The sequence below is a fragment of the Erpetoichthys calabaricus genome, chromosome 8 (assembly GCF_900747795.2).
Source record: "Erpetoichthys calabaricus chromosome 8, fErpCal1.3, whole genome shotgun sequence".
Lineage (NCBI taxonomy): Eukaryota > Metazoa > Chordata > Cladistia > Polypteriformes > Polypteridae > Erpetoichthys > Erpetoichthys calabaricus.
In genome coordinates, this window is record NC_041401.2 from 188,886,677 (window position 1) to 188,912,173 (window position 25,497).

General features: G+C 42.7%; 1 protein-coding gene across 2 annotated transcripts in view; it reads left to right on the plus strand.

The window, feature by feature from the left end:
* Positions 1–25,497, plus strand: part of heg1 (heart development protein with EGF-like domains 1) — an 80,780-nt gene that overhangs the window by 26,658 nt on the left and 28,625 nt on the right. For both annotated transcript variants that reach the window (XM_028807998.2, XM_028807999.2), the window contains exons 2-5: positions 12,481–13,770; positions 18,616–18,732; positions 21,998–22,111; positions 25,232–25,329. In XM_028807998.2, coding sequence (XP_028663831.2) covers positions 12,481–13,770; positions 18,616–18,732; positions 21,998–22,111; positions 25,232–25,329 — 1,619 coding nt within the window. The remainder of the gene's footprint in view (positions 1–12,480; positions 13,771–18,615; positions 18,733–21,997; positions 22,112–25,231; positions 25,330–25,497) is intronic.

Genomic DNA, 25,497 nt, shown 5'->3' on the forward strand with positions numbered 1-25,497 from the left:
ATGAGAAAAATGTCGATCATTTGTACTGCAAATTGGTTAAATGCGTATCAATAGACTGAGCTGAACCAGTGGGTGGTGATGGTGCGGAAGATGAAAACATCAACCTACAATATCACAAAGAATATCTACAACCGTTAACACCGTCTGGTCTTCCACCGGCTGAATTACTATCGAAAGAAGGATGTACCGTAATGTTATTGCGTAATTTATTTCTGAGTGATAGACTATGCAATAGGATGAGATTAGTTGTATTGAAAATTGGTCGAACAATTCTGACGTAAAATTTTAACAGGTGACAAGAAGGGTAATGTAGTACATCTTCAGGGGATAACATTAGACACCAAAGGAGATCTTTATATGCCATTCGTATTAAAATATTTACAGTTTCCCGTTAGAATAGCTTTTGCTATGACACTTAACAAATCACAGGGACAAACATTCAAAAAATTCGGTTTATTTACTAGAGAGAAAGAAACGATTTTCACTCATGGGCATTTATACATTGCATTGTGAAGATGTAACTCCAAACATCCATCCATCCATTTTCCAACCCGCTGAATCCGAACACAGGGTCACGGGGGTCTGCTGGAGCCAATCCCAGCCAACACAGGGTGCAACGTATTAACAAATCCGGGCAGGGCGCCAGCCCACCGCAGGGCACACACACACACACACACCAAGCACACACTAGAGACAATTTAGAATCACCAATCCACCTAACCTGCATGTCTTTGGACTGTGGGAGGAAACCCACGCAGACAGGGGGAGAACATGCAAACTTCACGCAGGGAGGACCCGGGATGCAAATCCAGGTCTCCTTACTGCGAGGCAGCAGCGCTACCACTGTGCCACCGTGCCGCCCTGACTCCAAACACAGAATTCAAAATTCAAAAGCAATTCCAAATATCGTTTTTACTGAAGTTTTACAGTAAAAATGTAAGTTTAAAAAGTATTTGCGTGTTAATTTCATAGCCAAACTGAACAAAAAATGCAACAAATACCTCTAATGTAACTTGAAACATAATTTTCTTTCTATTTATTACATTTTACTATTTTTTACTATGGTTAATTACTCACTTTAATGTAACGTAAAATAGTGAGGTCTATTATGCATATGTAACAATTCCCAAGAAAATAACAATCTGTTTAAATTGTACATCCTCTTCCCCATACGCGAGAGGCAGATCCGCGAATTGGCCAGCACGTAGCGCCCTCCCGGGGATTGGCAAGCGAAGCGAGCAGGGGGCAGAGCCCCCTAGTATTAAAAATAAAATAACTGAAATATTGTATTGACACACTTAATCATCACATTCTACTGAACATCGTCGAGATGTTTCTGCACCTTGTTTGGAGTCTAGGTCAGTTCTCGGTCCCATCCTCTTTAACATCTGTAAGATTATTCATCGGTATGGTATAAGCCTCCATTGCTATGCCAATGACACCCAATTTTATATAAGTGTTGATGCAACTGCAGCATCTTCACCAGTTGCACTGATTGATTGCATTCGGGAAATCAATCATTGGATGACAGCTAATTTTTTTATGACTTAATCCTAATAAAACAGAAATCCTATTGGTTGGTACCAAATCTGTCCTCTCTACCCTCCGTGGGCTAAAAATTGACGTTGATGGGATCCCGGTTGAACCCTCAACATCAGCCCATAATTTGGGTGTCATCTTTGATCAGCTCCTTACTTTCCAGTCACACATTATCTCAATAGTACAGGCAGCTGTTTTCATCTCCACAACATTGCTCATCTGCATTCTTTCCTCAGTATGAAGGATACTGAAACAGTGCTTCACACTTTCATCACTACCCGTCTGGACTATTGCAAAGCATTGGTTTATGGCCTCCCGACTATCAATATCAATAGATAATCAATATTATTAATAGATATCAATATTAATAGATATATAGACTATCAATATATCAATAGATTACAATCGTTTACTAACACACACTAAAAAATCTTCTCACATCACTCCTGTCATGTATGATTTGCATTGGTTACCAGTTTCTTCAAAAAATCTCTCTCTCTCTCTGTGTGTATATGTATATATATATATATATATATATATATATATATATATATATATATATATATATCCATTTTCCAACCCGCTGAATCCGAACACAGGGTCACGGGGGTCTGCTGGAGCCAATCCCTGCCAACACAGGGCACAAGGCAGGAACCAATCCCGGGCAGGGTGCCAACCCACCGCAGGACACACACAAACACACCCACACACCAAGCACACACTAGGGCCAATTTAGAATCGCCAATCCACCTAACCTGCATGTCTTTGGACTGTGGGAGGAAACCGGAGTGCCCGGAGGAAAACCCATGCAGACACGGGGAGAACATGCAAACTCCACGCAGAGAGGACCCAGGAAGCGAACCCAGGTCTCCCAACTGCGAGGCAGCAGCGCTACCCACTGCGCCACCGTGCCGCTCTATTTATATATAAATATATAAAAAATCCAAAGCCTAAAAGTGCAACGATTTTATGTAAATTTTTTAGTGACGCTTTAAATCGGCCTTATTTTAAAACCTACATGTAAATGTTTGGTATCATTCTTTTTGGAATTTATTGAACTTTAATTAGAGAACTTTAATTACAGAACTTTAATAAGATTTTCAGATTCTTATTCCATTTTTAAATTATAAAGTAAAAAAATATCAAGAACTCACGTCCCGCGAGATGAGACTTTGTGCCAAAAGTTTTGGCTGGAAATAAAAGACAAAAGAGTAGGACAGCTGCTGTACAGTCTTTTAAATGTTCGAAGTGCTGTGGGAGATGCAGATCACGCCAGCAGCTGATCAAGCAAAGAGGAGGTAAAAACAAAAACTGTATTTGTTTCCCATTGTATCACTGTTTAAGAGGGGGTTTCGGAAGAGTGACCCCTCTTGAACCGCCCTCTTCACAACGCGAGCGGCAGAGATGCGAAGTGGCTGGCGCATAGCGGGGTAGGGGGAGAGGCAGTTGGCGAGTGAAGTGAGCAGGGGGGAACCCCCTAGTCAAATATAAAATTATTCTCACCACCTATTAAAGCCCTTCATGGTTTAACCCCTCCATTATCTGTCTGAGCTGCTGCTTCCTTACACTCCTGCCCGTGCATTAAGATCATCAGACTAACTTACTCACTGTACCTAAATACAGTTTGGTGTTGGAACGTAAAATGCACTGGAGATTCTCACATTGAAAGAAGGCTCTAGGAATCAAAGGAAAGGCAAACAGAGTAGTTAGTTTTATTGCAATAAACAATAAGGTGAACTCAACCCAATCAAGCTGAGCTGAGCCCCGATTAAGACAAAAGTTACAGCATATACAGTATAATAACCATTTCTTATCACCCTGACCTCGCTAGAAGCAGCTCATTTGCTGCTTACCCTGACTCCCTATTCTAGCTGGCCCCTCTCAGGCCGTCCTTGTAGCCACCGATATTTCTTGTATCTCGTCATTCAGTATCATTCCTTGCCACCCTTATTTCCTTGCCGGTTCCCAACCGGTTTGTGTTCCTCCTTTTCTGACATTGGGCTGACCCCATTCATCTTTCTCCCCCTTCTCCATTCTTTGGGTTATGAGATATTGGTAGCTCTTCTCTGATCTCATTAAACAAGAAATATAGAATATGCCTTAATTGCTTAGCATACCTGATTTGTGTAAAAGTTCACACTAAGTTCATCCATCCATCCATCCTTTTCCGCTTATCCGAGGTCGGGTCACGGGGGCAGCAGCTTGAGCAGAGATGCCCAGACTTCCCTCTCCCCGGCCACTTCTTCTAGTTCTTCCAGGAGAATCCCAAGGCGTTCCCAGGCCAGCCGAGAGACATAGTCCCTCCAGCATGTCCTGGGTCTACCCCGGGGCCACCGGATTTTCTCATTACAGTATTCAGCTACATTTTTGCAAGATAACATGCAGACTTTATCAAAATATAACCGGAGAACATAACTTGACAAATCCGCTCGAATGGGACACAAGGACCTCAAAAGTGAGGGCCCCCTTAGGCGCTCTTGTTAGGAAAGGACCACATCTGTCTACAGAAAGTCCACCTGTTGAGTAAAAACCAAACCATGAGATTGAAGGAACTGCCTGCAGAGCTGAGAGATATGGCTGTGTCAGGACGCAGATCTGGGGAACACCTCTGTAGCATTGAAGGTTCCCAAGAGCCACAGTTGTCTCCTCAGTTATTAAACTGTAGAAGGTTAGAGAAATCATGACTCTTGGTAGAGCTGGCCAAACTGAGCAATTGTGGGAGAAGAGCCTTGGTAAGATGAGGTGACCAAAAACCTGATGGTTATGCTGGCTGAGCTCCTGACAACCTGTGCAGAGTTGAGAGAAGCTTCCAGGACTGGAGTTGGGGACCCCTGCTATATAAGATAAAGAATTGCTTACTAATTGCTATGCAACATAAGATCTTTTTCAAATCTGGCTAATCCAGGTGTGACTGCTGGCTTTAATGACAGCTTTGGGGACACAGTAGGGACAAACCCTGCCTGAACATCCGTGGGCCACCTCATGTTCTGTCCGTAATGTCACTTCTCTCCTCTTGCATGTCCATGCACTTTTTTTCACGCCGTGACCTGCGTCACTTCTACAGAATGTTTTAGAGATAAAGTTGTGTTTATAATGTTGTGTTTATTTGTTGTATGGAGCGTTTCAGATTAGGACTCTCTAAAACGCTTGAAGGTTTTTATGAATTTTTCGGTCTTGATATTGCTTCGGGCAACTAGCAGTTTGTCTTCACATGACGCTCATAGTGAACGTCTGTGAAGGGGAATATCAGGGCTGTAAATTCAACAAAGCGTGACCGGAGAGGCCACAATTCATTAAAACCAGCAGCGCCGTAGGGATATTACAATGCAAGGGGGGCCACAGCTGCTGGGAGAGGTGGCAGCTGCCCAATGAAAGATGAGAGCTTGTCATACAGTGACATTAAAAATCATAACCATTAGCGGTGAGTGGAATGGGCACTTCAAGGACCCAGCAGTCAAGCCATCCGTGACGTCTTAGCCATGGTTGTACCTTTTATTGCTGTTAATCTTTAACTTGGGGTGGCATGATAGCACGGTGGCTGGTGCTACTGCTTCATGGATTCAGTGTTCTGAGTTTCATTCCAGGTCGTGGAGTTGACATGCTATCCTTGTGCTGCTATGGGTTTTCCACTTAAAGACGTGCAGGCTGCGTTAACTGGTGAACCTGAACTGGCCCGATGTGTGTGACTACTGGATCTCAGGGTGGTAGTGTTTGCTCAGTGCTAAAATTTTGACTTCAGTATTGATACCAGCTTTTGGACCTCAGTGCCAGTACCAGAACGGTTCAGGAGCAAATAACAGAAAACTCCAACACTCCCCCACCTTACTCCAGCCTCCCTGGTGTACCGTATTACACACCGCGTCCCTCTTGATTACATTGAAGCAGTAAAGGAGCGGCCCCCCCTTGAACTCCTGATCGCATTTGCAGCAATAAGGGGGCAACAAATTAAACAATCTATAAAGACTCGAATTCACAACCGAATAGAACTGGGCAATGAATCATGCCAACTATATCAAAACTAATATCTATCTATCTATCTATCTATCTATCTATCTATCTATCTATCTATCTATCTATCTATCTATCTATCTATCTATCTATCTATCTATCTATCTATCTATCTATCTATCATATAGTGCATTATCTATCTATCTATCTATCTATCTATCTATCTATCTATCTATCTATCTATCTATCTATCTATCTATCTATCTATCTATCTATCTATCTATCTATCTATCTATCTATCTATCTATCTTTATAGTGCCTTTCTACATACCTATCTTAACTAGCACTTTCTTATCTGCCTATCATGTTGTGTCTTTCTTGTCAATCTGTCTTTCTTAGACAGGTGTATACTCAAATCTTTATCAATCTTATATAGTACCTTCATTTCTGTCAATAATCTATCAATACATATTCATCAATACAAATTCAAGTCTGTTCAAAGGCAATCCCATTCCTTTATGATTTTGCTTTAAGACATTATTTATAATATAAAAGAAAGGGAGAGAAACCAGAGATCACTCTCTCCCATTATCCGTTTTCTGCCTCAGCTGTTTGGATGTTTATCCCCCGGGGCGTTAATGAATTTCACTTTTCAGACGGGCAGATTGCCTTTTCACTGTTTCAGTCGATTGATTGTGCGTTGTTCTTTATTGTGATTGTACAGCACAGCATTCAACAAGATTGAGCACCAGCAGCCTCTCTGAGATGACGCGCTGAGGGATATACAGTCTGACTTGAACCTGCGACAGCTCAGCGGTTGTAAGCACTCGATCACACTGCCAGATATTTACAGCTGCCTCGCTGTGTGTTAATGTGGCAGCGGAGATTTATTCTGTAACCAAAGCACGGTTTGTGCTGTAATTGCAGTCATTCATTTAGCTAGACAAATACAACATGCCAATTATCTCTCTAGAGTACAATTCTAAAAGAATATAAAGAGCTTTTGTTTTCCCCTTTGAATCATGTCTCAAAATGCTACCTACTAAAAAAACGTCTCGGTGCAGCCCCTCTGACAATCTGGGCTTTGTTACATTGGGGCCTTTGGTGACTGGCGGACAGCAGAGAAGCCCGAGTTATTCCAAGTAACAAACAAGCAATTATAGTCACGCGTGAACAATACAAAAACGCTTTCACTCTGTGACGGCCTCCTCCTATCATGTCCTTGCCTGGCTGCTTGGATTTTTCTCAAATCCCCCTTTTTTTGTCCTTGGCAGCTTCTCAGGGTCATCTGATTTCCATCCAGACGGGCTGACAGATGTGAGGCATTTTACAGCTTCTGATGATTTGGGATGCCCAGTTTGTCTGTCATTCCAGATTTCTGTCTCTTTGCTTTTCATATAGCTCCTTTCTTGTCCGTGTGTATATTATGGATACAGTGGCCGTCCTATCTATCTGTTGGTCCTTTTATAAACTGTATATATCATATAGTGCCTTTCATATCTATCTATCTATCTATCTATCTATCTATCTATCTATCTATCTATCTATCTATCTATCTATCTATCTATCTATCTATCTATCTATCTATCTATCTATCTATCTATCTATCTATCTATCGTGACAGCCCAAGGCACATATATCCACCCTAACGTGACACAGACAGGCAGAGACACAAGTGCAGCACACAACACCCTTTTATTCAGAGCTGGGGCAGCACTTTTCCCCTCGCTCCCTAGACCACCGCACAGTACAACACCAAAGTGTACAAGACACAGTCCCTTCCTTCTCCCTTGGGTCAAATCTCTGTCCTTTCACCTCCACTCCCTCTCTAGAAAGAATTTGTCCACTTTCTCCACGACTCTGCCTCCCCAAATAGAGTTAGGCTGCTCCTTTTATGAAGCTCCTGGGAGTGCTCATCAGCATTACCATGGGATCACTCCCAGATGTGATGGAAGTTCAATGTAGGGCTCTGCAGCTCCCCCTGGCAGCCCCCACGGAACCCAACAGGGTACCAAACTCCAACTCCCAGCATGCCCTGCAGGAATCCATGGTGCTGCCCTCTAGTGTCCTGGGGAAGGTAGGGCCCTATGGATACTCTCTCCCTCAGTCTTTCCATCCAGCTGGCATCCAGGCCGGGTAATGGCCGTGGCCACCTATCCACTATCTATCTAACTGTCTATTATATAGTGCCTTACATTTATGTCTATCTATCTATCTATCTATCTATCTATCTATCTATCTATCTATCTATCTATCTATCTATCTATCTATCTATCTATCTGTAATATAGTGCCTTTCCTCTTGCTGAAATAGGCAGCAGGTTCCTTGCAGCTCTGCCCTGGATAAGTGAGTTTAGAACATAGATGGATGGATGGGTAATATAATATAATGTAAGTTTAGTGTTGCTGTCCCCACCCTGCGTGTATCCCATCAGTCTTTCTCTTCCCCTTAAACCTTGAATTCCTGCTCCCCATCTCTCTTTTCCTTTTGTCTAAAAGAGGTTTTTACTGCCAAATCCCCACCCCCATTTACATCGGGTCTAACTGTCAACGTTAAAGTACAATTGCGAAATTTTGAGCTGACCCTTTCATTTATTCATTTATTGGGTTCCACTACTGACCATGTGGACTTTTCCCCGTCCTCTCATGTCTGTGTGGGTTTTCTCCTGGTTCTCCAGTTTTCTGCCCACCTCAAACATGCATGTATTATATGAAGTTATGAATTTATATGTTAATTGATGGGCGGCACGGTGGCGCAGTGGGTAGCGCTGCTGCCTCGCAGTTGGGAGACCTGGGGACCTGGGTTCGCTTCCCGGGTCCTCCCTGCGTGGAGTTTGCATGTTTTCCCCGTGTCTGCGTGGGTTTCCTCCGGGCGCTCCGGTTTCCTCCCACAGTCCAAAGACATGCTGGTTAGGTGGATTGGCGATTCTAAATTGGCCTTGGTGTGTGGGTGTGTGTTTGTGTGTGTCCTACGGTGGGTTGGCACCCTGCACGGGATTGGTTCCTGCCTTGTGCCCTGTGTTGGCTGGGATTGGCTCCAGCAGACCCCCGTGACCCTGTGTTCGGATTCAGTGGGCTGGATAATGGATGGATGTTAATTGATCACTATCAATTAGTTTGTCCCAGTCCAGGCTAACAACCCCCCGATGATATGTCAAGCCCCCTCCCCCTTGATGGCGATGTTTGGTACGCACCACCTAGTATTTCAGATGCCCCCTGGAGTTGGAGGCTGGTGTGTCCTGTAGTTCACAGGTGGGGGGTCCTTCAATTTGCCCCCCAAAGCAGCTGTGACAGCCTTCAGCTCCCCCTTTTACTCTCCTCTTTCAGAACACTTTTCATTGTCATGTCCTCATTTTCGACGGATTCAGTGCCTTGCTGGTTTGTTGTTTGAATCACATCACCAAAGCCCATTAGTTACTAAATGTATTTTATTCTGTGTGGTAACAGTTAATGAACCTTTGTGAACAAAACTCGCTTGGCCTACTTCAGGGTCAGCTTTCGGAAGGAAGCGCCAAATCCCTCTGTGCGCGGCAGCCTCCATTTTTAGGGCCCAAGCTTTTGTTAGCAAAGTCTGGCTTGTCTGCCAATTGTTCTCCACCCAATCATTACATCCGCAGCTCCGTCTCCAGACATTCCACTGCAAAACATGTGTGATAAAGAATGATAAGGCGCGGGCAGTCACCACGGGAAGGGAGACACCCAGCGGTGCGCCTCTGCTCTGTCTCTCTCAGACTGGCGGCAGTGGCCATTTCTACCATGCAGGGCCTTCCTGCTGAGCTCTAGCAGGACTGAACCGTTAACTGCCCTCTTTGTTGGTTTACGTTTACTCGTTTGGGCTGACGTCTTTATCCCAACTTCTGAGAGACAACGGGTTGAGATTTTTTTGAAGCATAGATATGGTGAGATGACTTGTTCCTGGACACATTGTGTCAGCAGTGGGATTTGAACACACCGCCTCAGGGTTTGAAGTCCAAAGCCTTAACCACTATGCCACGGTGCCTACCAAGGTTTAATTTATCTCACGTAGATGTCCATGCATTACATGGATTTGTTTTCCCTGGGCTGCATGGCGGTGCAGTGGTCAGTGCTGGAGCCTAACAACTATACAGCCTTTGTGATTAATTCCAACGTGTGCAGACTTTCGTGTTCTCCCAGTGTCCCTGTGGGTTTTCCTCACACCCTACAGATGTGCAGCTTCGATCGTTTGCCTACTCGAAACCTGCAATTCTCGAGTCTGTACACACAACCCACTCATTCATCTGTTTACTTAATCTCCTTGCAGCAGCGTTTTGCACCAAAGGATTTTCGATTCCAGAAGTAAATGTCCTCCCAATTGTACCTGTTCTTTCTGCACTCACTAGTGCAGATGTGGAAAGGCTTTGCAAGTGATTGAGACTTCATGGGGGACCCCTCACCTTCTCCTTATTCTTTCAATATGAATGGGACTTCCTGGGGAGGGTTTATGGGCCCTCCCATTATTCTTTCAATGTGTTTGGGTATTCTTGGGGGACCACCCTTCTCCTTATTCTTTCAATATGAATGGGACTTCTTGGGGGACCCCTCCCCTAATTCTTTCAATGTGATTGGGTCTTCTTCAGGTACCCCCCCCCCCTTTCTCCTTACTCTTTCAATATGATTGGAACTTCTTGGGGGACCCCCTCCCCTTATTCTTTCAATGTTATTCGGTCTTCTTCAGGGACCCCTTCTCCTTATTCTTTTAATATGATTGGGACTTCTTGGGGGACCCCCTCCCCTTATTCTTTCAATGTGATTCGGTCTTCTTCAGGGACCCCCTTCTCATTATTCTTTCAATATGATTGGGACTTCTTGGGGGACCCCCTTCCCTTATTCTTTCAATGTGATTCGGTCTTCTTCAGGGACCCCCTTCTCATTATTCTTTCAATATGATTGGGACTGCTTTGGGGTTTTGGGCCCTCCCGTTATTCTTTCAATGTGATTGGGACTTCTTGGGGGACCCCCACTTCTCCTTATTCTTTTAATGTGATTGGGTCTTCTTCAGGTACCTCCCCCTTTCTCCTTACTCTTTCAATATGGTTGGGACTTCTTGGGGGAGCCCCTCCCCTTATTCTTTCAATGTTATTCGGTCTTCTTCAGGGACCCCTTCTCCTTATTCTTTTAATATGATTGGGACTTCTTGGGGGACCCCCTCCCCTTATTCTTTCAATGTTATTCGGTCTTCTTCAGGGACCCCTTCTCCTTATTCTTTTAATATGATTGGGACTTCTTGGGGGACCCCCTCCCCTTATTCTTTCAATGTGATTCGGTCTTCTTCAGGGACCCCCTTCTCATTATTCTTTCAATATGATTGGGACTTCTTGGGGGTTTTGGGCCCTCCCGTTATTCTTTCAATGTGATTGGGACTTCTTGGGGGACCCCCCCTTCTCCTTATTCTTTCAATATGTTTGGGAGTTCTTGGGGTTTTGGGCCCTCCCCTTATTCTTTCAATGTGATTGGGTCTTCTTCAGGGACCTCCCTTCTCCTTATTCTTTTAATATGATTGGGACTTCTTGGGGTTTTGGGCCCTTCCCTTACTCTTTCAATATGAATGGGACCTCTTGGGGGACCCCCTCCCCTTATTCTTTCATTGTGATTGGGTCTTCTTCAGGTACCCCCTTCTCCTTATTTTGTAGGGATGACTTCAATTATACATAAATTCAATACACGGATAAACTGTTGAGTAAAAATGAGTTACCGATAACTGAGTATGTTATCAAGTCTGCTGTAAGTTTGAATGATCCATAAATTAGTAAACATGATAAGAGATGAGTTCCAGTATCTGTAAGTCAAATTCATTCATGAACTGTTCAATAGGACTTACTGTAGTTATCCATCAATAACTATAGTAATTGATGAATCGTTGGGTAGGAATAGGTTTGTATTATTGCTAGAAAGTAGTAAGTTTATCAAAGGATGAGTTCAGATATCCATACATTAATAAACTATTGAGCAGGAATTAGTTATCAATAAGTGAATATATTATTGAGTATAAGTTTGAGTAAAACATAAATTAGTAAGCTTGGCAATGGAGGAGTTCAAATGTCTATTGTTAAACTGTTGAGCAGGGATCGGTCTTGATTGACAGGTGACTTGTTGTCAAAGGGTGTCATTTTAGTGCTCAGGACCACCCTTGAGATGACAGAGGATCCTGCTTCCCCATCCCCGGCTCTTATCAGTCCTTCGTCTGCACTAACTGGACTGGCGAGTCAGACATGTGGGCAGGAGCTGTCCCTGAATAGGACACCAGCTTACACACTCAAACTTCCAGAGATTCATTTTTGGGGTTGGGGGTCTTATAATACAAGTTGTAATTCTGTCTGTGATCGCTGTCATAAAATAGATGTGAGCATCAGTTCAAACCCGAGACCTCCACTCCTCCGCTCCGACTTTGCATAGATACACCACAGCAGATTACACTTGTTGGTTTGTCTGGCCTGTTTTTTGAGGCGTGTTAGAAAAGCAGCATACTTAGGTGTACCCGAGTCAATGGGTAGAAGTAGTGCTAACCCTTGCCATCTTATATATAAACGTCTGTGCGTGGAAGTGTGTGTGTGTGTGTGTCTGTCCGGCATGGAAATGAGAAGTGGAGTCGAGCTGAGGAAAACAGAAAACTCACTTAGCCGCTAATAACATAAGCGATGCGAGCACATCGGCAAAACGAAACCTCAGAAGAAAGACAAAGTCGCTTAGCCGCTAATATCGGCCAAACAATAATACCTTTTACTGTTCCTCTCGCCGCTAATGCACAAGTGATGTGAGCACGTCGGCAAAACGAATCCCCCTAGGAGAGAGACGCCCAGAGTAGGTCCTTTCAATGACCAGACATCTCTACATTTCAATTTTTTGTTCCGATGATCTCAATAGTTTGTAGGACCTTGGGCTTTTTACAGCACTGGGCTTACACAGCTAGTATTAAATAAATGAATAATAACATTTTGCTGAAATGTTTCACTTGTTCTTTCTTCTCTTTTTGCAGTTGCCGAACACAACGAACAGACGAGCGACTTCACGAGGGAATCTCCCGTTCAGACGGACAGCACTTACTTATCAACGACGTTCACGAGAGCCGGAGAAAGGACCCTGTTATCTCTGAGCTCAGGTTCTCCACATACGGAACACGCCAACGAGTCAATGTCTTCTAATTTACCCGAACAATCCACTGACCACACTAAAAACGATGACCCGAGCAGCCATTCCGAGTCAACGATCTCATCAGCGACACAGACAGATGCGTCCTATTCGGTAAAGTCAAAGGAGCCAGCGCCCGAGTCTGTACCTAATCCAAGTAGCAATGAGAGCTCTGTGAATGAATGGCAACCATCCACCGACGTGAAGCTGACCATCGCATCCAACTCTACTTTGCCAGTTGCATTCGAGAACAACGCCACTACAAGTTTAGTGGAAAGCAGTTCATTGGTCAGCTCCTTGGCCGAAGAGCTGCCTTTCTCACAGTCTCCTTCTACGTTTCCACTCCCCGTTCCTTCTCTTTCCTCAACCTCTCGGGTCATTACTGAGAACGAGACGGAGATAGGAAGTGACTCCATGACAGATGTGACAGTAATGCCTAGACCTTCTGCTAGGCCTTCAGAGGCGGAGGTGACAGAGGCCACTGGCTTTATGACCACTGACAATGCCACCACTTCATTTCTGACACTTGTCACAAGTAGGAGTGCTGTGTCAGACACAGATGACGTCGACGATTCGACTATTTTGAATTTCACCATTCCTCCTTCTACCACTTCTACAACTCGTTCCACAGAGCAATTCCCTGGTGGCTTTACAACAGATATTAGAACGATGACCGACACTTCAGTTGCCACCAAAGGTCCACAGACTCTAAACACTCCTCTTCCAGGGAGTGGAACCCAGGATGAAAGTTTGCCCCCAACGACACAGATGTATGAGCTCAGCACAGCTAAAGAACAACAAAGTGATGAGTGGACTTCATTTGTGACACAGAAGACAATTGTGCCACTGATGACCAATGGCACTTCAACGCCCGCAATGACTACGGAGGTCACTGAGATGCACACTACCAGCACGTTGGGTCCAAGCACATCATTTACTGCTGGGCTTACACGACACCCCAAAATTAGCACAACCACACCAGGGCAAACAAGACAAAGTACTGTGCCTACAACGGTCACCTATAGGACCAGTGCTCCCAGCACGACGACCGAAACCACAACAACGGAAAGAGCAAGCACAACAACCAGTGCTCAGGTGACAAGTAGAAGAGTGACGGTCGCAACTACGTCTGCCCCAGGTAACCAGCCGTTGAAAAGAACAAATCGTGAGTAGCTCATTAAGGAGCTTTTTGACCAGTGAGAACTTCACTCCTCAAATATGCACAGATCATTGGTTGATTTTTCTGGGTGGTGGAGGTGGAATATGCAAAGTAAAACCAAACAGGAGTCGGGGGGTAAGGTTGGTCGTGATTGTACATTCCATTAAAAAAGGGTCCTCGTGGAAGATGGTTTAGTAGAGTGGCTGAGATCTTGATAGGGCTTTCCGAGTGAGTTGTCGGGTAGAGGAGAAGTCGGTAAGCCAGTAACTGAGAACAGTAATCACGTTGCACGATATTCCCTGCTTCGGTTCAAGAATTCCATTTCCAGTTTCTGTCACTTTGGTGTCGTGAATGAAGGCAATGTTACATTACGCGACTTGTACTCCGTGGGTACGTCAGACTTGGCAGCTGCAGTCACTGATCTCATCGCCGGACCGCGTGAGCTTACATGACTGGACATCCCAGTGCACGGGAAATTTAGTGACAGAGCTGGTGTTGTATGAAGGGTTAGGAGCTATGGCAAATTCAGTCGCTGTCTCTGTCCATTCTCCTGTGGTACATAAACCACGAGAGACGTCAGAAAGACAAGGATCTCTCCTGTTTGTAAGGTCCAAAACACCTGCGTTCCTTATTCCTCGTTGCTGCATTTTATACATCGCACTTCCAGATGAGCATTTATTGGTTGTCAGCTCTCCCCCTGTGTCAGACTGGGCAGCTGGTCTTCACTAAAGCTCGCCACCGACTCACTAAGATTATGTAAATGAAGGGTACTACTGGAAATCGCCGGATAAGTCATCTAATATGACAGCATCTTAAGTGTTGTGAAACAGTAGCATTCTGGTTCCATAGATCTTGTCCTCGTGGAGAGTTAAAAGACAATTCCGCTGGCTCTGCAGAGGGTACAGCTGCTTAACTGCAAGCCATGGACGTCTGCGAGTGACATGTCAGCCTGAGCTCTCTCTCCTCTAAATGCGCCGGTGTTTGTGATCATTGTCCGATTTGGAAAATATCGTTTAATATTGTGTTGTCGTAACGGCCACTCCGGGACATTAACATTGTTGTTGTTATGCTTGGAATCGTCATCGTCATTCAAATCTTCTCCCAAGGCATGGATTTCTGGTAGACTCCATCAAAGTTTCTATCTATCTATCTATCTATCTATCTATCTATCTATCTATCTATCTATCTATCTATCTATCTATCTATCTATCTATCTATCTATCTATCTATCTATCTATCTATCTATCTATCTATCTATCTATCTATCTATCTATCTATCTATCTATCATATATCGCCTTTCATTATCTATCTATCTATCTATCTATCTATCTATCTATCTATCTATCTATCTATCTATCTATCTATCTATCTATCTATCTATCTATCTATCTATCTATCAGATAATGAAAGGTGCTATATGATAGATAGAACCTTTCATTATCTATCTATCTATCTATCTATCTATCTATCTATCTATCTATCTATCTATCTATCTATCTATCTATCTATCTATCTATCATATAGCACCTTTCTCTATCTATCTATCTATCTATCTATCTATCTATCTATCTATCTATCTATCTATCTATCTATCTATCTATCTATCTATCTATCTATCTATCTATCTATCTATCTATCTATCATATAGCACCTTTCTCTATCTATCTATCTATCTATCTATCTATCTATCTATCTATCTATCTATCTATCTATCTATCTATCTATCTATCTATCATATATCGCCTTTCATTATCTATCTATCTATCTATCTATCTATCTATCTATCTATCTATCTATCTATCTATCTATCTATCTATCTATCTATCTATCTATCTATCTATCTATCTATCTATCTATCAGATAATGAAAGGTGCTATATGATAGATAGATAGATAGATAGATAATGAAAGGTTCTATCTATCTATCTATCTATCTATCTATCTATCTATCTATCTATCTATCTATCTATCTATCTATTATATAGTGCCTTTCCTTCCTTCCTCTCTATCTATCTTTTATATATAGTGCCTTATCTATATATTTATTTATTGTATAGTGCCTCTGTCTATCTGTCTGTCTATTATATAGTGCCTTTCATGTCTGTCTGTCTGTCTGTTTCTGGTCATCAGTGTCACACAAGCCCCTCTCAGTCCACTGTGCTTTGATGCTGTAACGTTCTCAAGCCTACTTAGTTCACATCAAGCAGATAGGGAAGCTTATCTGAGCAGCATTGGACACAAGGTGGCAGCTAACCCTGGGCAGAGTGCTAGTCCATCACAGGGTCCACTCATGCACACTCACAAGGGTCCAAATTCAAATCATAAGTTGAATTAACCTGTAAAGTTTTGGGATGAGACCTGAAGTGCTTTAAGAAAGGGCCGCTTGGACGCAGGCGAATGTGCAAACTCTATACAGATAACTGGGCCCGGGCTTTAAACCCAGAGTGCTTTGTACAACTGTGCTGTTGTCCTTCCTTAAAAGTAGAATAAAAATGCTAAAATCCATATGTAAAATCAAACCTTTTGTCTAATTTATCTTCACATCAAGTCCATTCTTATTATAAATAAAAATTCTTGAATTCTGGCTGGCCCGATATGCAGCTAAAAATCAGAATAGCACTGCAGCTTTCAGCCAAGAGCGACTCGTCCCATCACCCCTGCAGCTACGGCGGTGACACTTTATGATTTGTGTTACGCCGTTTCCTTCGGCTGCGCTTGGGTGATCTTAAGCAGCACCGCAGTGCTTTTTAGACGCCAGACTCAGGAAGTCGATGGAAACTTAAACAATCCCAAAGAGTCCACACCCAATAAGAAAACTTCCTTCACACTCCCGGAGGGACAAAAGGCGTCCACCCACACCATTGCACGCCGGTCTTTTGTGTAAATGAGTTTACATCAAGTCAGATTAGTAGGGGATTGTAATCTGAAATGACAGCGAGACCTGCTGTGGGTTTTTGTTTTTATTTTCATTCAGGACTTTCATCAGATGAGTCCTTAAGGGTCCTGTTTGATGCACTAATCACCTTTTTAAATATGCTTGAGGAGGGTCCTGGAATGGCGTAGTGGTTAGCGCAGCTCCTTTACAGCTTTGGCAGACATGGGTTAACCCAAACCGTTCAGTGGCAACTGGGCGACAGACAAGTCGGCGACATCCTTTACCAGTTAGGTAATAGTTAGGTTCAAAGAGATTTTTGAATAATTTTAAATGACAATGTAGGGCGCCGGAAAATCCACAGAATCACCTGCTTTATGAGAGTCCCAATATGTTGAGATTAAAGATATTCCTTAAGCCGTACTCGCAGGTCACCTTTTGCATTCTAAATAACGTTATCATACGATTACAATCAATACAATTTATATAAAGGATTAGCAATTTTGGTTGCAGAAGATAATGTAAGATAGAGTTTGTTCCATCTGCAGAATAAAATTCGGTAGTCAATTATATACTTTTATTTTCAACATTTTAAATCACTTTAAAAAATCTCTTTGAACCTAACTATTACCTAACTGGTAAAGGATGTCGCCGAGATGTATTTCACCAAGTTGTTTCTTCGCCGAATTGTCTTTTCGCTGAGTTGTCTTTCGCCGAGTTGTCTCGCCAAGTTGTTTCTTTGCCAAATTGTCTTTTCGCCGAGTTGTCTTTTCGCCGAGTTGTCTTTTCGCCGAGTTGTCTTTTCGCCGAGTTGTCTTTTCGCCGAGTTGACTTTTGGCCGAGTTTCGCTGAGTTGTGTTTTCACCGAATTGTCTTTTCGCTGAATTGTCTTTTCGCCGAGTTGTCTTTTCGCCGGGTTGTGTTTTCACTGGGTTGTCTTTTCGCCGAGTTGTCTCTTCACCGAATTGTCTTTTCGCAGAGTTGTCTTTTGCTGGGTAGTCTTTTCACCGAGTTGTGTTTTCACAGAGTTGTCTTTTTGCCGAGTTGTCTTTTCGCCGAGTTGTTTCTTCGCCGAATTGTCTTTTTGCCGAGTTGTCTTCTCGCCAAGTTATCTCTTCACCAAATTATCTTTTCGCAGAGTTGTCTTTTCGCTGAATTGTCTTTTCACTGAGTTGTTTCTTCGCCGAATTGTCTTTTTCCCCCGAGTTGCTTTTTGCCGACTTGTCTTTTTGCCGGGTTAACTGTCGCCCAGTTGCCACTGAACTGGTTCAAACAGGCAGTGTGGTGCAATGGTTAAGGATTTAAACCTTAAACTCTGAGGTTGTGGGTTCAAATGCCCTGAGCAAGTCACTTCACCCGCCTGTGCTCCGACTGCAAAACCAAAAGAAATGGAAACAATTGTATTTCCGGTGTTGTAAGGCATAAGTGAAATGAAAATTTTCATATAAAAATAAACTCTGGCGGGTTACTCTTGGTGTGTCCGTGTGCCCAGTTAGTCTAATTACCTCCTTAATACCAGAGACACAAGTGTACTGGTGACATTAAATTGTCCCAGGATGAGAAGCTAATGTACTGGACTGGTGTCCTTTCCAGCGTTGGTTCCTGCCTTGATCCTGGTGTTGCTGGGATCAACACTTTTTCTCTCCCAGCCCCCTGAATAACCTTTAAAATGATTAACGATGGATAAGGGTGGTCCCGTGATTAGTGCTGCTGACTTATGGACCCTCTTTCCTGGCTTCCTGCCTGCGTGGTATCAACGAGCTTTTTCTTTGTCTGTCTTGGGATTTTCTCCAGATTGCCTCCTTCATAGTCACGGCTTGTACCGGACCATCTTTTTTTACCTGCCTTAAACGCGATATTCTGATTGGCTGGTTACCACAAACGTATCGTGGACAGTTTCTTTGTTTTCTTATCACTTCTCCTTTTTTTGTATTCCCTCTCTGTTTCTGCAGCAAATACATGCAAGCAGAGTCCCTGCCTCAATAATGGAACGTGTGCTTTTGAGTATCAAACGGGAAGACGTGTCTGCATCTGTACAGCAGCCTGGATGGGAGAGAACTGCGGTGACGGTATGGAGGATTCACTTGTCATCCTGCATAATCTTAAATAATAATAATAATAATTCATTACATTTATATAATGATAATATACACACAGGGAGGAACCGAACCCACAATCTTCCACAGTCTCCTTACTGCAAAGCAGCAGCACTACCACTGCGCCACCTGTGAGGACACACACCTCGATATTATTATAGTGGGTGGCATACAGTTGTGGTGCCCTGTTCAAGATTTGGAACTGCCTCGTGCCCTGGGCTAGCTGAGATAACAACAACAAACAACATTTATTTCTAGAGCACGTGTTCATACAAATGCTGTAGCTCAAAGTGCTTTACAAGATGAAGAAAGAAAAAATATTAAAATAAGATTAGGCAATACTTATTCTTCTTTCGGCTGCTCCTGTTAGGGGTTGCCACAGCAGATCATCTTCTTCCATATCTTCCTGTCCTCGTCATCTTGTTCTGTTACACCCATCACCTCTCTCACCACATCCATAAATCTTCGCTTAGGCCTTCCTCTTCTCCTCTTCCCTGACAGCTCTATCCTTAGCACCTTTCTCCCAATATCCCCAGCATCTCTCCTCTGCACATGTCCAAACCAACGCAATCTCGCCTCTCTGACTTTTGTCTCCCAACTGTCCAACTTGAGCTGACCCTCTAATGTCCTCATTTCTATTCCTGTCCATCCTCGTCACACCCAATGCAAATCTTAGCATCTTTAACTCTGCCACCTCCAGCTCTGTCTCCTGTGCCACCGTCTCCAACCCATATGACATAGCTGGTCTCACTACCGTCCTGTAGACCTTCCCTGTCACTCTTGCTGATACCCGTCTGTCACAAATCACTCCTGACACTCTTCTAATCAAAGCACCGTGATGTCCCCACATTGATGGATTAAAGGGCAGAAGTCCATGTGACCATCATCATCAAGTCCTTCCATGAAAACCCTGAATACAATGAGGACTGATTGAGGTCATTTATGTTAGGTAGAATGCCTAGAGAGGGCTGGGCGGTCTCATGGCCTGGTACCCCTGCAGATTTTTTTTTTTTCTCCAGCCGTCTGGAGTTTTTTTTTTTTTGTTGTTCTTTCTATCCTCCCTGGCCATCGGACCTTACTGTTATTCTATGTTAATTAGTGTTCTCTTATTTTAATTCTTACTTTGTCTTTTTTCTCTTTCTTTATCATGTAAAGCACTTTGAGCTCCATCATTTGTATGAAAATGTGCGACAGAAATAAATGTTGTTGTTGTTCTCCACCCATTCCACCCTGCCTGCACTCTCTTCTTCACTTCTCTTCCACAATCCCCATTACTCTGTACTGTTGATCTCAAGTATTTAAACTCATCCACCTTCGTCAGCTCTACTCGCCTCATCCTCACCATTCCACTGACCTCCCTCTCATTCACACGCATGTATTCTGTCTTGGTGGTCCTACTGACCTTCATTCCTCTCCTCTCTAGAGCAGATCTCCACCTCTCCAGGGTCTCCTCAACCTGCTCCCTACTCTCTCTACAGATCACAATGTCATCAGCGAACATCATAGTCCACAGGGACTCCTGTCTAATCTCATCTGTCAACCTGTCCATCACCATTGCAAATAAGAAAGGGCTCAGAGCCGATCCCTGATGTAATCCCACCTCCGTCACTCCCACCACAGACCTCACCACTATTACACTTCCCTCGTACATATCCTGTACAACTCTTATGTACTTCTCTGCCACTCCCGACTTCCTCACACAATACCACAGCTCCTCTCAGTCACCCTGTCACATGCTTTCTCCAGGTCCACAAAGACGCAATGCAACTCCTTCTGGCCTTCTCTAAACTTCTCCATCAACATCCTCAGAGCAAACATCACATCTGTGGTGCTTTTTCTTGGCATGAAACCACACTGCTGCTCACTAATCATCAATTAGGCAATACTAATTAACAAAAAATAAAGTAAGGCTTATGGCCAGGGAGGTCAGAAAAAACAAAAAAAAAGAAAACTCCAGAGTGATGGAGAAAAAAAAACCAATATCTGTAGGGGTTTCTGAGGTCACGAGACCACCCGGCCCCCACTGGTCATTCTACCTAACACTAATGATCTCAGTCTTCACTTGGAGGAATTAGATGATGATGGTGATGTGGACCTCTGGCCTTCACTCCATCAATGTAGGAACTGCATGGTGCCCTGATCAGATGGTGGTGGCGTAGATTGGCACCACAGAAAACCGGATAAAGAACAGCAGAGAAAGTAGGGGTTAGTACGGATTGTGGAGCCACAATAAAAATAATAATTCAATGCATATCCAGAATATCAGGGTTACATTAAAATGAAGCTATGAGAAAGCCATGTTAACATAACGGGTTTTTAGCAGTATTTTAAAGTACCTGGCGAATTTCTATTGGTCAGCTATTCCAGATTTTAGGTGCCTAACAGCAAAAGGCCGCCATACCGCTTCTTTTAAGTGGTGAGACCCCAGCAGACCCCCACGACCCCGTTCAGCACCAAGCGGGTTAGAAAATCACTTACTGACATTCAGTAGTGGCAATGGAGGAGCAGAAGCTTTAGATTCGTTCAAATTTCCAACGTTTTAGGGTCTCCTGATATCTCGATGATGGGTGTGTGTCTGTCCATGTGTCACAGAACTAAAATGGCTGGACGGAAAAACACCAAACTCGAAACTTAAGCGAGTTATGAGATGACGACATGCTGATTAGGTTTTGAGCCAAATCGTGCAAGAGAAAGAGGCCCTCGAGAGGAACCCTCTAATTCTGCAATTCTGCAATGACTGATGAATACTTCTTGTCAATTGCTATCGTAATGACCTATTTTATGATCAGAAAGATCAGTGGCAGAGCGGTAAATAATTACTGAAATGTAACAGAATAGTTCGGCTAACTTGGTTCCTAGGGCGCAAAGCCTATTGACGTTCACGTCCGAATTTTTTTTTATCTGCCCGATTGGGGGCAGACGTGACCCTCTGCCCACTCCGAGGGGTGAATGAGGCACCTGACATGAGTGCGTGATCAGCCAAGCACCGCGATGAACCTCGGAGCAGTGCCCACCTGCACCCAATTCTGAGCTGGCACGCTCTCAGGACTTAACAATGCCAGTGCGCCTCAGACCTCTTGTCACACATAAATTTATAAAATATTTGCATAAACTAAATAGCTATTTACATAAATTAGCATGGCTTCCTTGTGTGCTGTAAACTCGCTTCTCCTCATTTGTATTTATCAGTTTCTCTCATGTACGTTGTATGACTCTATTTTTCTTCTTTTGTTTTCAGATGTGGATGAATGCTTGACGAACCCATGCCCCCCAAATTTCATCTGTGTTAACACAAATGGCTCCTTCAACTGCGAGTGCCCCTTTGTCCTGGAAGATGGCAGATGTATTCCCGGTGAGACTTTTAAAATGAAAATAGCAGAAAAGAAATAAAAAAAGGGCGGATCTACATACCGAATCTGTACGCCTTTTAACAGGCACACTGGAAATACAGCGGCCAGCACAAAATATTTAGAGAAGATTTCCGGTGGGAACGTAGATTGTTCTTTGTTTTTATTTTGTTTAGCAATCCTTTTACTCTTTTCTTATTTGTTTTTGGGTAACACCCTTAGAATAAACCAACCATTTTTAACTCTTCCTTTTGAGTTTTCAAATCAGACAGAACATGCCGGTGATAAATGGTTTTTTCTTCCTCTTATAAGATACGCCTTTGTTAGAAATCTGAGGTCTAATTAAGCAAAGCAGCAGGAAAGTGTTGGCTCAAAATAAACTGTCCAGTCAATTTCGCATTTTGAGTTCAGACTAGCTGTGCTAGTGTCTAAGACAGACTGAAATCTGAGTAATCAACGTAAACCTCCGTAGTAACGTTTGTAATTTATTTTGTAATGCATGCAGTAATAAAATGCATTGGAAAGGCAGTGAAAAACCCACATTTTAGAAAAGTACGGGACCAGCATTGTGGGATTTCCTGTACCAGAAGTAAACGTCATCTGTTCTTTCAATCTTCCGACTCCTCCACCTTCCCTTGACCCTCACTTTTGCAATTGTGGGCAAAAGACAAGTTTCAAAGACTTCTTGCTTTGACAGGATTGGAACATCATGGGGAGCTCCCACCCTTATTGCTTCATAGTGATGGGAAATTTATGGGGACCCCCCAATCCCTTATAGCGTCAGTGTGATGACACGATTGGAACTTCAAGGGAATGACCACCCCTTACTGCTTCTACATGATCAGAACTAAACTATTTCAAGCATATTGCTAAAGACTTGGGTATATAGCTAATTCCTCTGGGGTGTTGTGCAAAAACATTGCATACCTAAGCAAAATAAGGTATTGATCACTAAAGCTTGCTATGATAAGTTCTGCTTCAAACATGTAAACAGGTCTAATATAAAAGAGGGAAACTCCCTATAATGTGAGGCTGACTGCACCATATCTATCTATCTATCTATCTATCTATCTATCTATCTATCTATCTATCTATCTATCTATCTATCTATCTATCTATCTATCTATCTATCTATCTATCTATCTATCTATCTATCTATCTATCTATCTATCTATCTATCTATCTATCTATCTATCTATCTATCTATTGAGAAAGAAAAACATTAACTGTAATGATTATAAGTATTTATCTCACAATACCAAGGACTGTATCGTCTTTAATAAAATCCCTGTGTGCGTCCATGTGTCCGTGTGTGTGTGTTTTCTGGTGAAATGCGTATGCGCGGGGCACGGTGCGATGCTTCAAAGCAGATGCTTCAAAGGCCGCCTGACGCATCACACAAAACAGAGAGGGCGGGACCTATAAAATATCACGTGGCCGATCCAATCGGATTTCTGGAAATGAAGTAAGACTTAAAACAAAAGGCACGAAAAATCCAATCGGGTACTGAGACGCGGAGACCAGCTTCCCCAAAGAGGTGAGATTAGTGTTTGTTGTTGTGCAAGTGTTCACTCTGAGGATATCAGATTTGTGATTAAGAAGCCTGGCCCGGTAAAGTGTATAGTGTCAATCGTTGAAGGGGTTTTCCTAAATATACGAATTTTCTTGATATTACAATAGGATGACTTTTAAAAGTAGATTTATTTTTGCGCACATAAAATCCGTTGCTGGGGAGACGCCACACATACAATAATCAGTTGCATGCCAGCACAGATTAAAATACTTGCTGGGGAACTGCACAGTACTTGCTGGAGAGACGCCACAAGCACGATTATCAACTACACGCCACACATTACGTCAGTTGCTGGGGAGAATCTGCTGGTTGCCCACTGTTGTGACAGAAAATTAAATGCATATTACGGACATCAAAGCCAGTATTACTGTCAGAGAAAATGACAGGCATTTTACGGAAATACAAACCAGTATTACTTCGAGAGAAAATTAAAGGCACACAATACAGTGACGCATATCACAGCCACATACAAGCCAGTATTACTGTAACAGAAATTATTATGGACGTACAAGCCTATATTACTGTGACTATCTACTGACAACATGCCACCCAAAAAAGAAAAAGATAATGAGCGTCAGAAAAACCACTAAAAGACAAAGACTCAGAAGAGCAAATAGATCTATAGAGGAACAGGAAAATGAGCGTAAAGAAAATTCTCAAAGAGAATGCACTACTGTTCTAGCGCCCGTTATTGTAACGGGCTTAATGTCTAGTTTCATATTAATCATGCTGCAGAGAGCTATATGATTTATTACTTCTATATGATTTGTCCCTCATTTATGCAGAAAAAGAATTAAGCTTGTGCACAGAATTAAGGGACTAAGTTGCATCAATTATAAAGAAACTGCTGACCTCTTGATAATAACAGAACACCCTGTGATATTATGAAATCAGTTGTGTCCAGTTTCTGAACTCTTGCTTAAACTATTTTGGGCATATTGCTAAAGACTTAGGTATATAGCTAATGTGCAAAAACATTGCATACCTAAGCAAAATAAGGTACTGATCACTAAAGCTTGCTATGATAAGTTCTGCTTCAAACATGTAAACAGGTCTAGTATAAAAGAGGGAAATTCCCTGTAATGTGAGGCTGACTGCACCACTTCTATCTATCTATCTATCTATCTATCTATCTATCTATCTATCTATCTATCTATCTATCTATCTATCTATCTATCTATCTATCTATCTATCTATCTATCTATCTATCTATCTATCTATCTATCTATCTATCTATCTATCTATCAACATTGTTATTGGTTTACTAATGGAAATGCAATGAAAGGTGTTTGAGAATACCAGGGACTGAGTGCCTAGTATTCTTGTTTCTTCTAACATTTTTCCAGTTACTTACATTAACTGCTGGTGATATACAGTAAGGCTATGAGGGAGCAGTAGTTTGCTATCTTCCCGTTATCTAAAACACAATTAAAAGTTCAGTCAGGAGCTGTGAATTCCAAGTAGAAGTTAAATGGAGCGTCACAATCTTGAGATGTACCTCTATGTTCATTTGGATTGTCTAATTTATACCATTGTGCTTTTATTTATACAGGGAAGACCTTCAAGGGCATCTTTGAAATGAATTTTGACTTCAACAATACCAAGACAAGAAGCTCCGAAACTCTGCAGATGCAGCGATTAATTGAAATTGTAAGTTTGTTTTGTTCATAAGAACTACTTCTGAATACTTTGAAATGTCTTCAGATATTCACATTTAGTAACCATTGCAGAAATATTAAGACAAGAGTAGTACACAAGGATATATATATATATATATATATATATACATATTAGGGGGCTGTGCCCCCTACTCGCTTC